The following is a 17,194-nucleotide window of genomic DNA, read 5'->3' on the forward strand; positions in this document are numbered from 1 at the left end:
GACTGTCCACCTGCAACTTTAACCAGGGGGAATTTCAGACATATAAGAATCAAGTCACTCCAGAGAAGCTTGCCCTTTTTTGCAGGACTTCTACTTTACATAACAAGTTTACCTTGAAGCACAAAGGAGGTTGAAATGTTATGTCAGTGGTTCCCAAGAACAATCCTAAAAATAACAATGGACAACACTGAAAGAAAAAAAAAAGTACAGGGTTTTTTTTATTTTTATTTTTTTATTTGTCTCTTTTCTGTCAGTCTTTGTGAAACACTAGGTAGTTTTCACTCTTTGGGCATCTAAAAATCATTAATTAAACTGTTGAGAGAGGAAAAATGTCTCTTTGGTTAAACTGTTTATAATGACTTTAACATAATATTTTTGATTATTTTCATTTTCAATTTCCCTGCTGAATTTTTAAATGTTTGGTCTTTAAAAAAATGCACTGGAAGCACTGTTAAAGTGGACTAATGCAGACGCGCAGTGCAAAATATAAACATTTATGTCTTATGCAACAGACACTTGAGAAAGCGGTGTTGAATAACATGTGTGCATATGTCTCTGGGCTGTAAATTTAGGTGCAGCTAAAGAGGCCAGATAGAGACTGTAAATCATTGGCCTCCAAGGCAGTCACCGACTATCTGCCAAGTCCCTGCAGTTAAGACACTGTCTGTCCTTGCAATAATTTACAAACTTAGATCACTAACTTTGGGGAATGTAATCAAGAACAAGTCAATTGGACTTTTAGCTTATGCATTTCATTTTACTCTATAGTTCTTCTCCAGTGTAATTCAAGGAGAAATAATTTGCAACATGCAAACATAGTTTATTAGTATCAGTATCACCTTCACCTCCACCAGTTGCAACAAAAAAATGCCATTTACACATTAAAGGAGAGATTCACCCAAAAATGAAAAATCAGTCATAATCTACTCCTCCATATGCAAATGAATTTTTGTGGTCCATGAAAACATTTCTGGAACTTCACGGCAAAACAGTGCTGCAGCATTCTCCTAAGCAACTGAAGTAGATGGGGACTTGTTTTTAAACCTAAAAAAAAAAAAAAAAAAGGCACAAAATGTACAGCTTAAACTGGAAGACCAGAGACTGCAAACTGATTGAAACCATTGACACTTTTTTTTAGGCTGAAAATGATGTGATAATGATGTCAAATTTTGGAATGACATGTTTTCAAATCAATTTGAGATCTCTTGGCCTCCAGAGATGTGGATTACACCGGACAAGCTGCGTGAGGCCATTTTATGTTGTTTTTTCAGGTTGTTTTATATGTTGTAAACAAGTCCCCCATCTTCTCTGGATGTTTAAGAGAATGTTCAAACGCTGTTTTACTGCAAAGCTCCGGAAGAGTTTTGCGGTCTTCACGCAAATTTCGATCGGTCAGTATGGATTTATATTAAAGGTATTAAAATTGTGTATACTTTTGCTTATTTAATCCTTTGAACATAGATTTTGGGCTCATGAGCAGTCAGACTGTGGGGGGGGGGGGGGGGGGGGGGGACAGTCTTGAAGTCATGAGGCGGGTCTTTCCCTCCTCGGGCCAAAATAGCGCGTGTGCCCTTCTCGGAAAAAACGTCGCCACCCCGGAGACCCGAGCACGCGCCTTGTCCAGGGTCCCACCGGTGGACAATCATTAACCAGTTCGACAAGTCTGCCACCACCTGAGAAGCAAACTATTCTACACCCCACAGACATGAGACACAAATGAGCTGCTGCTGCTGCTGTGTGGACCTCCTCGGTACCGGCCGCGTTTATTCGGAGTGAGACGCACTTCAGCGACACGATGTTGTTCTGGCAGCCCTACACTGAAAACTTCCGAGCCCCCGTACAGAGACAAGGCGGCGGAGGCGGCGGCGGGCTCACACGGTATGAACTGATAAACACAAGGGTGGAATGTTTACTTTGTCTGTTTTATAGTTCTCCGTCACACATGAATCAATGAGTAACTTTATCAGTTATCGCTTCCCCTCCCGTTTGAACCAGTAAGCCGCGTCGCTCGGTGGGTTGTTGCCGCGTTTCTTCTCTCCCGGTGTTCATCTTTGTTGACTGTAATGACTTAGTGGGTGCATTATAGTTTCGGAGAGGCAGAGCGCAACTACAGTTGGACATAATGACGGAAGCTCTAAGGTTTGTGATTGGCTAATCTCCCTGCGCTGGGCACAGAAGGCGCGCTCTCATTGGCCGACCGCCGTCCTGGCATCCTTCCTGAGGCTGGCGGTGGCAGCCCCGCAGGCTTCACAGACCGACAGTCTGAATGCTGAGGGAGCCATGTTGATGCTTGGTTTTGTATCAACCGCTGCACTTTGGATGGTTAAAGGACTGCGTCTCAAGGACTGGGAGCCTTAGCGGTGATTCCAGCCCCGCGATGAGAAGAGGAGAGCGGGTTGGGATGGTACAGGGAGCGACAGAGGAGAGCCGCCCCTAGGTCACCGGACATCACAGTTGATTCAAAGCAAGTGAAGTTGATGCTAGCTAGCCTGATAGCTAGGTAGCAACAGCTGTGCGGACGCTGCGTGGGATGCGGCGGGTGGACTAAAACAAAAATCATCCTCTCAGCTCGTTGCCTTTTCTTGGGCTAACGTTAGCCAGACTTCTTGAAGACGCTCTGCCCGAGGTAACGACTGCGCTGCTGGATTCATGCTAGCTTGCATAAGTTGCCTTTGTAGCTAGCTAACTGTTAGCCAGCGTTAGCATGTTGACAATCAGCTCACATCTCTGGTCACGACTAACATTTCGCTAGCTGAGTGGACTCTAACTTATCGTTACTTTCAGGCAGTCTGCCAGTTGTGGAGCGCCGTGTTTGGTGTTTAAAGCCCCTAAAAATCTCGAGTGGAGATATGGCGATACATCCAGTCTCTGTGGAAAGCTACCAGTTCGCCTGCTCAGCTTGCCAAGGAGCGGCTAGCGGGCTAGCAGCGTAACTTTCCCCTCACGGCGTCACTCAGAAGAACCCACTTCCTCGCTAGCCGACCTCTCGTACCTGAAGCAAGCTGGCGGCCCTCCGAGTAGAAGCCGAGGACAAGGAGCTGGGGCCGATGGCCTGGGTGCTGAAGATGGACGACGCCACCATAGAGTCGGGGCTGGTGCACGACTTCGATGCCAGCCTGTCCGGCATCGGGCAGGAGCTGGGGGCTGGAGCCTACAGCATGAGGTTAGAGACGGGGTCAACATGCCGACATGCCCAGCTTCAACAACACACACTCTGTCTGGAAGTTAATATAACAAGCCACGGTTATCCCCTTTTGTATTTAGTGTGGTGGCTTCTCTTTGTTTTGGGATTTGGAGTAGGGCAGTCATTGTAGGGTGCTACGATCAGGGATGCAGATTAACTTCTCCAACGCCACACAAAAGCAAAGGGACAGCATGTGTTATACTGTGAGCGACACTTGTGTTATATTGGTTCACCCTGTTGCTAAGATTATTGTTATGTTGCCTAATGGGGACCCAAAGTTTGTGTACGCTTCATGATAACGCAGAGGAAGTTCGCAGTTAAGGCCCTGTTTTGGCCCCTTGAAAAGACCCTATGGCCTTGCTAAAGACGTGTGTGTGTGTGTGTGTGTGTGTGTGTGTGTGTGTGTGGGAACAAAAGGCTGTACATTACGTCAAAGGTGGCGGGTTTGATTGTAGTATTTTTAATTAGAAAACTTCTGAAAAGGGTCAGTTGACTTTGAGGTATAAGTGGCATATGTCTCTGTCCTCTCTCATGCAGCTTAAGAAACAACTATCGGTTGTGTTTTAAATTAAATAATTTGTTTGAACAGTTTTCTATTACAATGTTGATGTTATTGACAAGGGTGTTTCTGACTGATTTTCAAAGTTCAAGCAGCCTGCCTAAACTCATTACAGTTAATTTAACTTGGGCCAATATTTTTGAGGGAAATACTGTTATTTAACACTGATGCATTAAGCATTTGTGTTCAGAGTTGTGCGGTCTGACTAAACTTTGATAGTCATGGACCATGAGTCAGAAACATTCTTATCTTTTACATCCATACTATGTTAAAAAAAAATGTTCAAGGAGCAGAATAGTTCCCCAGATATATTGGCCTAAGTTAGAAACATTTCCTATCAAAGTTGGCCAACTTAAAAATCGGGCCAGACATTAAGTGCCAGCTCTTGACCCTTTTAGATTATCAGGTGTAATGTGTCTAGCACTACAAGTTGGTAATGTGTGATAGGTCTGGTTTTTGAACATTTAACAAAACAGATTCACCACAGGCTGTCTAATTAAGTTGCTGTTGAGAGCTTTTGATCAAATCACACAATCTTCCTCAGCGACGGAGTCTGTCCAGTTATTGAATTTTAGATTAAATTTCCTTTTTTTTTAAAAAACATGCTAATACTTGTTTACCTTCCTCAAACTGCGGTGCTGAAAATGATAACATATTGTTTTAGTGGCGACAAACTTTGACAATATGCAAAAGTTGCAGGAAATACATGCAGTTCGGAAACTAATTTTTCCATGTTAACTTTGATGTGATCCCCACATGTGTTCCTACATGCGTCATCTCATGAATCAGGGCAGCGGTTAGTCAGCACTCCTTGTTGATCATTTGTCTGCTGGATTTCGGTATTGTTGTAAACCACCTGTTCAATTAGTAACTCCCGGTATGTCTTGGCCTGGGGCGTGTTACCTAATAGGTTAAGGTTAAGGGAGGTGATGATATTTTTGTGACGAAGGCAAGGATCCCAGGGCATGCATGTGTCTTATCAGCTGCGGCTTCCTCAGCCATCTGCTTTTACCACGCGTTTATCTGAGTGTGACGTGGACTTGTGCTAGACTCTTGTGAGAGTAAGCAAGTTAACTAATACCGAAGCGATGGTGTTGCATCTAAGTTCATTAGTAAAATTAGAGAGTGTGTGTGGCGTCAATGGCTCCAGGAGTATTGTGCTATCTGTGGTGCTGGGGTGGGTGGGTTTATGGGGCATGTTTGGAGTCAGCAGCTGGTGGGAACAGAATGTCTCAGTGTGTCAGTGGAGCCAGCTCCTCAGATTGCAGGAAGCAGATGTAGTTTTCCTGGGCAGCAGGGGCTGTGGTACCCACTCTGCAGAGAAAACGCATCAGCAAGCAATCAAGAGAGGTGATTTGAGGTCGAAAATCCAGCAGGCTGCTGTTTGTAAGACTTTGTTGTTTGGAGAAAAGTGCTGCAGGAATGTCTTGAAATTGTTGAGCTGTTTTTGTTGATGTTTTTTTTTTAAGTCTGGCTGGGGTTTAGAGCAGTAGCATCACTTGCCAAAAAGTTTTCCAGGTAATGAGATGCCATGATCTGCATTTCTTTGCTCCTTTTCTGCACAGGCACTGAGATCTGCACACACACACACTTACACACACGCATACACTTGTGCCCCCCGTTTGCTGTGCACCCGTTGACACTCCTGCAACATTTGTCAGGGTGAGCCAAAGACGGGTTGGTTGTCTAGATTGGCTGCCAAGTGTGAGAGATAGTGTGTGTCAGCAGCAGCTCAGGCTATCTCGGGGTGTTTTTGTTCATTTATCCTGCTGCACCCTCATGGATACATAATAAGAGAGGCATTTGATCGATGGAAAGCCTTCGTCACTTCTTCTAAAATAAGGCTGATCCATTTAATAATTCCACAGTACGAGGAGGTAAAAAAATGTCCTCCTAGAGGTTGAGCACGCAACAGTTTAACTAGCACAGTTTGGTGTGTTTTTGTAGAGATAACTACAAAGTTGTTAAATGAGAAAATCCAGTCTCTCAAAATAAAGGCAGGCTTTCTCTTTGCTTTAAGGAAGTTCATGGTGATTATGTTGCCATACGGATGGACCCCACGTGTCTTTTGAGATTTAATAAAGGCTTTCCAATTATTAATAAATAACAAGCCAAAACATTGAGAGGCCTTAGGCAAGGAAAATGCGCCAATTAAGCTGTTCACGGAACACTTCTAAGCTCCCACAACTGTTCTGTCATGATGGAGTCTTCTGTTTTCTTGCATGTCTTTTCTGCCTCACACTCATGCTGACTGTGTTGTTGTGTTCCTCTCCTCTCTCTTCTGTCTCATCCTCTCAGCGATGTGCTGGCTCTGCCAATCTTCAAGCAGGAGGACTCCAGCATTCCTCCTGAAAACGAGACCAAAAATCCCCCATTCCAGTATGTGCTGTGCACCGCCACGTCGCCCGCTGTCAAGCTGCATGACGAGACGCTCACATACCTAAACCAAGGTGAGATGCATGGCTTATGCACTCAGGAGAAAGTTTTGGCTTTACTTTTCCTAGATTTATCTTTGAGTTTGTATTACTTTGTTTGTCCGCTTAAACAATTAAAACTGCACATTAAGACGTCTGTATCCGATGGTTCATACATACATGTTGCACTTCTTTGTGCTCTGCTCGTCTTTTACCATCAATAAATAATTAGCACATTAATTTATTGCACATTAGTGTAATTACTGTAAAATGAAACCATTGGTGACCTGAGCTCTTTGTGCCTGTGCTCAGCATCGTCAGTTTGGTGATGGATGCATTGCTTAATGACACAAATGAAGATTCACTTTTTTATTTAATGGCATTGAAAGAGACTTACAGGATCCCTTCGTATGAGAAGCAGCCACACATGTGAAAACATGCGTCATCCATCTGCACCACCCTCATAAAATGTAGTGAAACAACAGATACATTTTGGGCATAGTGCAGGTACCTTGAAACAGCAGGAGGAGACTGGGAGAAGGACCGCAACATGAAATTCTTTTCACTGAATTTTTGTGCAGCCTCTGTTTGGTCACTGAAGCTCTACATCTGCTCCAGCCCGAGATCAGTTGGACATGTGTCACAGTACAATCAAAGACCAATATTTTTGATCAACAGCCATAAATTTCAAAGCCACATTTCTCTCCACGTTTGCATGGGACAACAGAAAAATCCCACACCTCAAATGGCCGTCACATTAAACATCGCAATGGGAACCAAAAGCTTTATCTCAAGCTTTACAAGTAAAGTCTGCCATGAAGTGGTCTCAGGTAGCACTCTGTCAGCGCTGGAGAACAGTCTGTCTGAGAGGAAACTGTAAAAGATGGTAGTGTGAAAGGAGCAATATGAGTTGCCAATTTCAACGTCTAGGTTTGATAGCTCTGAGGTGGTTGTTGTTGTTGTTGTTTCACATAGCGACAGGGATTTGAAAACAGTAACGCGTAGATGGCGGGAGGAAGAGGGGAACCAACTGTCTGCATCTGTTGAGTCAGACTAGCCACAAAGAGAGCTCTTAAGACAAGTCTTAACTAATCACTTCAACAAAGTTTCACAAAAAAGTACAGCCCTTAAACCATACAGAGATTTCAGTCTCAGCTAAATTATATGACAACAAAAACTGTTATATTTAAGGGAACCATTAAAGGACAAAGAATAGCTGTGTGCACTGCACTGTCTTTTGTTTTTAAAATTGCTCAATTTTTGCCACCTCATTCTTCTCGTTTCTTTCTCCTCTCTCTTTCAGGCCAGTCTTATGAGGTGCGTATGTTGGACAACAGGAAGCCAGGGGAACTACCAGAGCTCAACAACAAGATGGTGAAGGTGAGGGTGTCCTCACAGCTGGAGGACAGCTGGACAGGAACACTTTTATTCCTTGTCTCAAGTACACACCTAACATGGTGTGTCTGTGTCTGTGTAGAGCATAGTGCGAGTGGTTTTTCATGACCGCCGGCTGCAGTACACGGAGCACCAGCAGCTGGAGGGCTGGAAGTGGAACCGTCCAGGCGACCGTCTTCTTGACATCGGTAATGATGCTCAGCGAGAAATGTTTACTTAAAGCCTGTCCCGTTTGTGATGTGGAGTTCAAATAATTGTGCGTGTGTGTGCTTGTAGACATCCCCATGTCAGTGGGCATTGTGGAGCCGAAGACTCACCCCTCCCAGCTTAATGCGGCAGAGTTCCTGTGGGATATGAACAAAAGAACTTCTGTTTTTGTGCAGGTAACACATACACACACGCACAGCCTTACCAACACAAACCACAAACACACACCCACACACACACAGCAGCTCCCTTTAGTGCCATCTGTTGGGCGCGCCACCGGATTTCCACATCAAACGCATATTTTGATCACACTCGTCCTCCTGTCTCCCCGCCGTCTGCAGGTACATTGCATCAGCACAGAGTTCACTCCCAGGAAGCACGGCGGCGAGAAGGGCGTCCCCTTCAGGATCCAGTTCGACACGTTCGCCCAGGGAGAAAGTGGAGAGTACACAGAGCACCTCCACTCTGCCTCCTGCCAAATCAAAGTCTTTAAGGTACACACTCATTCTTTCACGAGTAGGCTTTATCCACCTATTCAACCAAATATGTCTTCCTTCACCGGCGCCACTTCTCTGCTTCCGGTTTAGCCAAAGGGCGCGGACCGTAAGCAAAAGACAGACAGGGAGAAGATGGAGAAACGCACACCTCAAGAGAGGGAAAAGTACCAGCCTTCTTATGATACCACTATCCTGTCAGAGGTCAGTATGCTGCGGCCATGGACTGTCAGGCCTTACAAACATGAAACTAGGCTAAATACTAACAGGTATGCTGCTTCAGTTTCGTTTCGGGGGGGGGGGATATCCATGTTAGTGAGTTGAATATATTTCTGCAAAGTGGCTGGTAAGGGGCCATGCTGGTGTTTTAGCTTGTGCACAGCAAATGTATACAACATTGCCAACCATTTTCTCAATCATGCATTAATTGGAATGAATGTTTACCATTCAAACAGCCCTTTTAGGTTTGCAACTATCAGTTTTCTTGGACCCAAATGTGAAGCCCTTCATATTATATTCGAAAACATCAATATATTCAATTTACAATGTCGCACAACAGAAGAAAAGCAGAGAAATGCAGCAAATACTCACATTTAAAAAGCTGTGACGAAAGATTCATTGCATTTGTGCTTAACTGACACTAACTAATAGTTATCCTTCATCAAAATGGTTGCCGACTTAATTTCTGCCAACCAAATGTTTGATTAATCTGTTCTGATTAGCGAGCTTTAAAAAAAAATATACCAAACAGCAGTCATCACTTGAATTCTTGGAGCTTCCAAATTCACATGATTTTTATATTCTTTACCCATTTTTATCTGGCTTTGATTTTATTTTAATTTTATTTTTCTTCCCAACAAGATATAAAATTAAAATGCTGCTTCGTAGTTGACACACAGATTTGTTTGGTTTTGAAGAAAGTTATGCCAGTTATTGGTGAAAGGTTGGCAACAGGATTTTTTGTGTGTGTGCAAATGGTCTGGAGTTTTAAAGGCAAGATTTGGTCTTTCTTTCTCTCTCTCTCTCTCTTTCTGTGGGATGTTTTTTAAGTTTCTGTTGTTCAGGGCGCCCCAGTAGCTCAGTTGGTAGAGCCTTTGCTGCATGTGCCACCCCCCCACCCCCTTTGCTGTCAATCTTCAGCCTTCTCTTTCAGTGATGCTTTGAAAAAGGAACAGAAAAATTACGATTTAAAAAAAAAATAAAAATAAAAATTGTTTGTTAGGAGCTAGCCACTTAAAATCATAGTTCCAGACCAATGTGAGTACTTGTGGGTTGGATGTGTGTGTTGACCGATTATAGAAAAAGAAGTCATGACAGTCTTTAGATGGAAGAGATTCTCACAAGCTCATCAATAAACAACCAGTGAAAAGGTTTTGGAACAACGTGCCCTTCAACTGCAGTGTATCAAAATATGATGATTATTCAACTTGACAGAAGAGTCATAGTGATGGATTGTTCACTGCCATGGATCATGTGTCGTCTCCAGGAAGTTTTAATTCTGTTGTAACATCGACAGAAACCAGTGGCTGCTTAGAATACAGAAAGAGACTGCAGAGTTCATTTAAAAAATCTGGAAACTTTTGAAAATGCTATATTAATTGTTATTTGTTCAAGGTTAGGAATATGCTTGAATTTGAACATAATCATATGAGAAAATGATCAGATTTGAACATAATCTGGTGTTTCGTCCACTCAGTTACTCAAGAGTTTTGATAGTTGAAATGAAACTATGCCATCATCATTTGTTTGTTGTCTTCTGGTGTCACAATTATCAAGCATTTAATATTCCTGATTGAAGCATGTAAAGTTAATTTTGAACATCGGAAAAATAAACCAAGCATCAGTGTGCATGTATAGCTGTTTGTATGACAGAATTCTGTAAACTTTGCTTTTCACTGTTGCTTTTATATTAATTTTGATGAGCTGTTGGAAGCTTTGATAGTCTAGAAGTTGTTGTAGTAGATACCTGAAAAGTGCTTAAATTTTACTCCTTAAATTGTAAGAAATCCAGCGTCAGGTGTGCTTCAGAACGTGGTTGGCAGTAATGTTAAGATACATCTGATATGATCAGTTCAATTTGAGGACAGCCTTTAACAGTATACGCTCACAAGTATTTGTGAAACGGCATCTGTTTTTTTTTGTTTTGTTTTGTTTTGTCATTTTCTTTTTTTCAATAATGTTTTAGTATTTGGTGAAGGCTGTCTGTATGTCAGGTGAGGTGGCTCACATCCACAATAAAACAGGAAAACCCTGCACAGTTTGCAAGAGCATAAGAGCTAAAATGTACATAAGAATACAGGTCCTTCCATTGAGCTTTTTTGAAAATCATGAAATACAGATGAAATGATATGATAAAAAAAAAATCCGTGCCTGAGCAGTAATTTAACATGTTCTGAGACTGCCCTCAGGTTCTTCACTCTGTGTTTGATTGATTGTATGCACTGATTTCTTTATTTTTGCTCATGTTTGCATGTCTGCCACCAGCTGGCTTACCTCTGTTGTGTATCTGTTCATAGACGAGGCTTGAACCCATCATAGAGGATGCGGGTGACCACGAGCTGAAAAAGTCAAGCAAGCGGACACTTCCCGCTGACTGTGGCGACTCCCTGGCCAAGAGAGGCAGTGTAAGCACCCTCCTCGACCTTCCTTGCCATCACATCCATCCACAGTCTGCCCCCTGTAGACATCTAGCCGTTTAATGTGTTTAACTGCAGGTGGGGTTGAGACGGTGCAAAGCAATTTCAAATCCACCTTTTTTTTTCTCTACCTTTTCATGCCTTTCAGTTTTGGGATAGCTGGAGTTGGCCTACAGCATTAATTAATCTAATATGTCTGGTTTATTGGGCATTTATATATGTGTGTCTCCTCTCAGTGCTCCCCATGGCCGGACAATGCCTACGTCAGCCCCAACCAGGCAGCTACTCCCTCCTTCTCCTCCGCCCCGCTGTCCACCTACACAACCTCCTCAGTACCGGACAGGTAACTATGTCAACATATCTGTGTGTGTGTGTGTGTGTGTGGCCTTTAACCGAGGTGTGTGTTGATCTCCCCTCTCTTAAATGTCGTCTCTTTGTGTTGTAGTGACTCGTCCTCACCCAATCACCAGGCAGACCCTGGCAGCAACTCAGAGGTTAGTCTGCGCTCCTCGCACATGTATGAATTGGTAGAAAAGACATTTTAAGATGTCACAGTAGCAAAAGCCCAGATGTAAATAATGAAATTGACAATGGCCATTTCCATTTGGCATCCTGGTGTTGTGTATGCTATCTTGCTGTTGTATTATAAATGTTATTGTTTACACATGTGCTTCAGATTGGCTACTTTCTAAATGGCTATCGTCTGTCATGTAATTACGATAGTTACGACTCATCATACGTTACTTAGCGACTTATTGATACATGTACATGATCGCAGTCATTTTTGCTGACCTTGATGAAGCCCATTGCGTTTACCTTTGTGTGTGCTTACATAAGAGTGCTGTTTATTCTGGCTTAGGGCTGCGCTGAAGCATTATTTTACATTGTATTTGTTGTTTTGGTTGTGCGGTTTCATTTTATTTATGTATTTATTTAGGATATTTTACATCCAAATTCTCGTGCCTGAATATTAAGAGTTAAAAATTAATTCCTCTTTGAGAGTGTATACTTACATTATTATGTTACTTTATTATTCTTATTATCACAGTCTTTCAATGACAGTCATTTTTACGTAATTTTTTCAGCGACAATATATCATCCAATAAAAAGTAGGTTTCATGACAGTGATTCACACTATAATATACTATCAGCAACTTTGCATTGCATTGTTCCACTCTTTTTATTTGAATTCTGCTATAAATGATTTTTCATGCTAAAATTATGGTGAATTATGTCAGAATATTTGACTTTTCATTTCCTAACTGATGACGGTAAATAAGTGACAGATCAGTGGCAAAAGAATATAATCAGCAGTTGGTACCACGTCAAGCATTAAGAGCTGCACAGTATTGTATGTTCACTCAATGGGACTGAATTGGTGGGGAAACTAAACCGCCGACCCAGATGTGGAAGTGTGTGTTCTGAGTTGACGCCCTGTGTGTCTTTGTCCCCCTGCAGCAGCTGAGCCCCACTGCCTCCATCCAGGATGCACAGAAGTGGCTACTGAAAAATCGCTTCAACTCCTACACACGACTCTTCTCTCACTTCTCAGGTACACACACATCCACTGTCAAACGCACTGTGACATAGATTGAATGTTGCAACATCTGCAGTACAAATGACCATTCCCTCTGCATTGTTATGTAGGTTCTGATTTGTTGAAGCTAACCCGGGACGACCTGGTTCAGATTTGTGGGCCGGCAGACGGAATCAGACTCTTCAATGCACTTAAATCCAGGTGTGTGTCTTTGTGTGTGTTTTTTGAGGTTGTGTTCACCTGTATGAGCAACATGAAGGTGCCACAATTTTTTTCTTTTTTTTTTCTTTTCCATTTTTCATACCTGTGTGTGTCTGTGTGTACAGGTCTGTGCGTCCCAGGTTGACTGTGTACGTCTGTCAGGAGTCCCCTCGCGAGAGCCCCCTGCTGGAAAGACATGGCAGCAATGAAAACGGAGACCACAGCATCTCCTCTAGTTTACACGGTAAACAAGCTCTGTGTTTTATCAGCAGCCCAACACCAATATTAATCTATGGAGTAATGCGGTGTGTGACATTAGTTCAGACCTGTTCTCTGCTCTGTTTCTGTGCAGTGTATCATGCTCTGTACCTAGAGGAGCTCACGGCCGCAGAGCTGATCCGCAAGATGGCATCTGTGTGCTGCCTTCCACTGGGCACGATCAACCAGGTGTACAGACAGGGTCCTACAGGCATACACATCCTGCTCAGTGACCAGGTACCAACACAAACACATACACATACGCTTTTCTTCTCAGTTAGAAGTATAAAATCTTACTCTCAGCAGTGGGAGGCTCTTTATCAAGAGGGACAATATAATTAAATAGTTAAACTGTGGGATACACTCAAAAAAACCATCAACATGGATCCTGTTAGACTCCTTGATCACTCAGACTTCGAGATGTAATTTGTGCTGCTGTGGTAACATCTGCAAAATGAGCGGGTGTTCACGATAGTCTGCGCTAAGGTTGATTTTTTATTTTTTTTTTAAATGGTAATGTAATGAGTATATTACTTTATAAGGGGTTCAGGAAAAATTAGATTAATTATGAATGATTTCTCCTTTTTTGTTACACTTCAGTTCTTGTGAATTTTGTCTAAACCCTCCAATTCAACTACTGGAAGATGCATGACCTGTTTAAATTAATGGATTATTCCTTTAGTCTATAAAATGTCAAAAGAAAAGGGCTCATCGTGAATTCCCAGAGCTCAACTTTGAGGTCTTCAAATTGCTTCTTCTGTTTAACCAACATTTCAGAACCCAAACTCTCTTCATTTACTGTCTCAAGTGACAAAGAAAAGCAGCAAATCCTCAAAAATGTTTGACATTTCTGCTTGAGCAACGACTGAAACAGTAAATCAGTTATCAGAATAGTTGCCAATTTTTTTTAAGTTGTTTTCCATTAACTTGCTGATAAATCGACTCTTTGTTGCAGCGCTGTTCCAAACAAATGCAAAAATAGAGCTGATATGAACGGGACAAAGAGTAAATGGCACGACTGATTCACTCAGAGGAAGAAATGAGCTGTGCGTCACTATTTTATGTTCTGTCTGAGCAGGAACAGCAGCTCAACTGTCTGTAGTGTCACTTATTTGCATGTCATTTACATTCTCGCAGACTGACTGTACTGTGTTGTACCTCCTCTCCTAACTCTGAATGCTCTCTCCCTCACATCAGCCACCACTAAAACATTAAGGAACTTTTAGTTTGATTAGTTTGCGTTCAACACGTCTGTTTTGTCTTCCAGATGGTTTACAACTTGCCCGACGAGAGCTGTTTTTTGATCAGCACAGTCAAAGGTGAGCTCATAATGCACCAGTAGCCTCTCCGGTTGTCATTTAGCCTATAACAAGGCTCTGTAGATGATTACTTCACAAGGATTTAATGAACTCCTAACTTCATCCCGTTTGTCTCTCTCTCTCTCTCTCTCTCTCCAGATGAACTGGGCGAAGGACTCCATCTAATCCTGAAGTAGTGAGGAGGACAGATGGCATCACTAATACTCCACCCTCTGTTTTGGAGCTGAAGCCTCCCTCTGTCCCTCTCCGCCTGCCTCCACTCTTTCCTTGTACTTCCTCCCGTTCTCTCCAAATGCTCGCTCGATGGAAAGCAAGAGAAACTGAGATAAAGCCATGTAACTGTTAGAATCTGACATGGGTGTGTCCACTGTTTCATATTGAAAACACTATTTAACGGAGGAGACTGGATAGAAGAGGAGAGACTGGGGGGGATGTGGGGTCAGGGGAAGAAAATGATGTATGTATTTTGATTTTATTATTTTATTGTCTTTTTATATGGTTTCTGTGGGAGAAGGGAGGGGAGGGAGGCTCCAGGAGAGAGGAGAGTGGCGTTCTGGCTGGCAGGAGAAGGAAAGGAAGCAGACTTTCCCTTATTGCTCGTTGCCCTTCTTACACAACGCGCACAACCAGCACTAGGCCAGTATTTGATAACCTGTACTGCTGAACAGCATGCGATCTCAACATACTAACTTGCTTAAAGGAGGATCCCAACGTACTCTGCTTGTTTAACATTCTTGACGGGGTTGTCTTAATAAATAAACCATTTATTGATCAGCTGAGCTTGATAACCCCCTGAAGTATCCAGGCTAAATTTGTGGAAGTGGCATCTTTTGTGGATGTTGACACCAACATTCAATTTTTTTTTTTTTTTTTTTTTGCTTGGACTTTGTCGGACTGATTTCATTAACTCTCGTCACATAGAGGTTGCCCTATGTGATATTTAGACTTCCAGCCATATCTCTCTCCCACCCAGCTCGACTCCCTTAACGTGCGTCCCGTTTTGCCTGCGCTTTTTACCGTTTTTAGTTAACGCTTTATTTATGGATCAGCTGTTTCTCTCGCTCTCATTGAATTTACTTGTTTCCGGTGCCATATAGGCTTTTTAACTCGATCGTGTAGTCTCATTCACAATCACAGCGCACACGCACCTCGTCTTTGACTCCTCTGCTTTCTGTGCGGACTTTGAAACACTGGTTTAGAGTGCGGTGTACGCTCTCTGGGATTTTGGCCATAAACGTGCAACGTAAGACAGACGTGGAGCAGTAGCGCCTATCCAAAAACCTACTATTATGTGGACCAAACGGGTTTCAGATTAATAGGCACTTTCTGAGGAAAAGCCGCACTGGCATTGTACATCTTGGTCACTTGAAGCATTCATAGAATTGATCAGATGGCTAATTAAACCCTCATCTAGTGGAGTTGCTTGTGTGCTGCATGTACATAATAATAATAAACACCCCACCCCACCCACGCCAGGATCTGCTCTGCTAGAAACAACCAGACACACAGCAGGCTGGTAGTATCACTGCTGTAGCCTCGTTTCAGTAGTCTCATCCTGTAGGCTAGTAAAATCATGGCAGCTCCACATCCACCTTCAAAATCTTGTGTTTTTAGTGTAGCTGAACACAGGAAGTACAGGTCACGTGTTTCCAGAGCACGTACCTCTTGAAAAGTGACAGGAAGTCTCACCATAGGTTTAGTTTGAACCCCTTTTTGATTTTGGTGCACAATGTCTGGCAAAGTGCATACAGTTTGCACGCCTTTAAGTGTCAGATGGTGTGAGCGCGCGTGTGTGCATGTGTATCATTTTCCGTTCTTGCAAAAGAAAACTTAATTATGTCAGTAGTCGTCATGAACTTTTTCCTGTTGGTATGATGAAACTGTGTTTAGCTTGCTGTTTAGTAAAGAGCATGTTGAAGATGGGGGGAAGGGGGGAGGGAGGGGAGGGAGGGAGGGATGATTTCAGTGTACCCCCTCCTTTTTCCAGATGTTAGAGACCAAGTCTGCACTGAAAAATCACAAAACTCAAGCTCGATGTGTAGTCAGTAGTCCTACAGCCACACCCTCTTCTTATCCGCCTATCAGAAGGAGAACAAAACAGAAAAGAAAAAAAAAAAGAAGCGTCTGTGTTTTAGCCTCACCATGCGCCAGAGCCAGGACTGTAGCTCTTGTGGTGTTTACAAGGACATGAGTACCACAGCACAGTAAACTGTGTTCATCGACTCAAAGATTAGTGAGTAACAGAGCGGATGTGATGCCATGTCAGGCAAACTCTGGTGAGAAGTTTGATGTCCCCTGAAGGCCTGACCAGTCGTCTGTCTGTGTGACTGAGTGTATGGGTGTGTGTGTGTGTGTGTGTGTGTGTGTGTGTGTGTGTTTGAGAGAGAGTGTGTGAGCAGGAGAGGTGACCACCGTTCATGTACAGCCTAATGTCAATGATGATGCTTCTCATGTGCACAGTATCGTATGCTGGAGATGTACACAACCACATGTGCTGGGAATAAATGATTTCATAACTTTCTCTGGTGTCCTGCTTCATGGTAGTTGTGAAGAAAAGGATTCAGTTGACACAAACACATGAAATTGCGGTAGTTTCAAGTCCTCTACTCAAATTTATTTTTCCTCTCATTCTTATGGTCTAATATTTGATTCCCACTGAGTGGAGTCAAGTACATGCAGAGTTTGACTCTAGACAGCTGTTTTCACATTCATCGACTTTAAAGTGTAAATTGTCTGTGCTCAGTGAAAATCAGATTTTAAGTGGACGAGCTTGATTCACAACATCACAACATTTGGAAACCGATCCAGGGGCCTCATCTATAAAGAGGGCTTGGGATAAATCGTGATTTAAGTAGAAAACCACTTATAAGTAATGATTTGTAAAACCCTACTTACATGGAGATGATCTTATCTCCATGTGATGTTCAGTGGAGGGGTACTGCAGTTTGGGATACATATCCATCCAAGCCTAATGCTGAGCCCACTAGATT

At 42.8% G+C, this 17,194-nt stretch overlaps 1 protein-coding gene across 2 annotated transcripts; it reads left to right on the forward strand.

Annotated features, from left to right (window-relative positions):
- The first annotated feature begins 1,586 nt into the window (after positions 1 to 1,586).
- Positions 1,587 to 16,725, forward strand: ubp1 (upstream binding protein 1). 2 transcript variants are annotated; one of them, XM_037092247.1, is made up of 17 exons: positions 1,995 to 2,626; positions 2,785 to 3,163; positions 6,042 to 6,193; positions 7,461 to 7,537; positions 7,635 to 7,740; positions 7,829 to 7,935; positions 8,101 to 8,253; positions 8,347 to 8,457; positions 10,770 to 10,877; positions 11,126 to 11,232; positions 11,335 to 11,383; positions 12,348 to 12,441; positions 12,537 to 12,627; positions 12,753 to 12,871; positions 12,980 to 13,122; positions 14,153 to 14,204; positions 14,343 to 16,725. In XM_037092247.1, exons 2-17 carry the CDS (start codon positions 3,048 to 3,050, stop codon positions 14,378 to 14,380), a joined length of 1,623 nt encoding a protein of 540 aa, XP_036948142.1. In that variant the 5' UTR covers positions 1,995 to 2,626; positions 2,785 to 3,047; the 3' UTR covers positions 14,381 to 16,725. The 2 variants fall into 2 exon arrangements, with proteins under 2 accessions (XP_036948143.1, XP_036948142.1); XM_037092248.1 differs by lacking the exons at positions 1,995 to 2,626; positions 2,785 to 3,163 and adding an exon at positions 1,587 to 1,878.
- The last annotated feature ends 469 nt before the right edge of the window (positions 16,726 to 17,194 follow it).

This window comes from Acanthopagrus latus, chromosome 3, assembly GCF_904848185.1.
Source record: "Acanthopagrus latus isolate v.2019 chromosome 3, fAcaLat1.1, whole genome shotgun sequence".
Lineage (NCBI taxonomy): Eukaryota > Metazoa > Chordata > Actinopteri > Spariformes > Sparidae > Acanthopagrus > Acanthopagrus latus.

Bases quoted from the DNA above. Each gene is read 5' to 3' on its own strand.
- ubp1 (XM_037092247.1), top strand. From the start codon at position 3,048: ATGGCCTGGGTGCTGAAGATGGACGACGCCACCATAGAGTCGGGGCTG. The intron at 7,741-7,828 runs GTAATGATGCTC...GTGTGCTTGTAG, and splicing joins CGACCGTCTTCTTGACATCG to ACATCCCCATGTCAGTGGGC. The intron at 8,254-8,346 runs GTACACACTCAT...CTTCCGGTTTAG, and splicing joins GCCAAATCAAAGTCTTTAAG to CCAAAGGGCGCGGACCGTAA.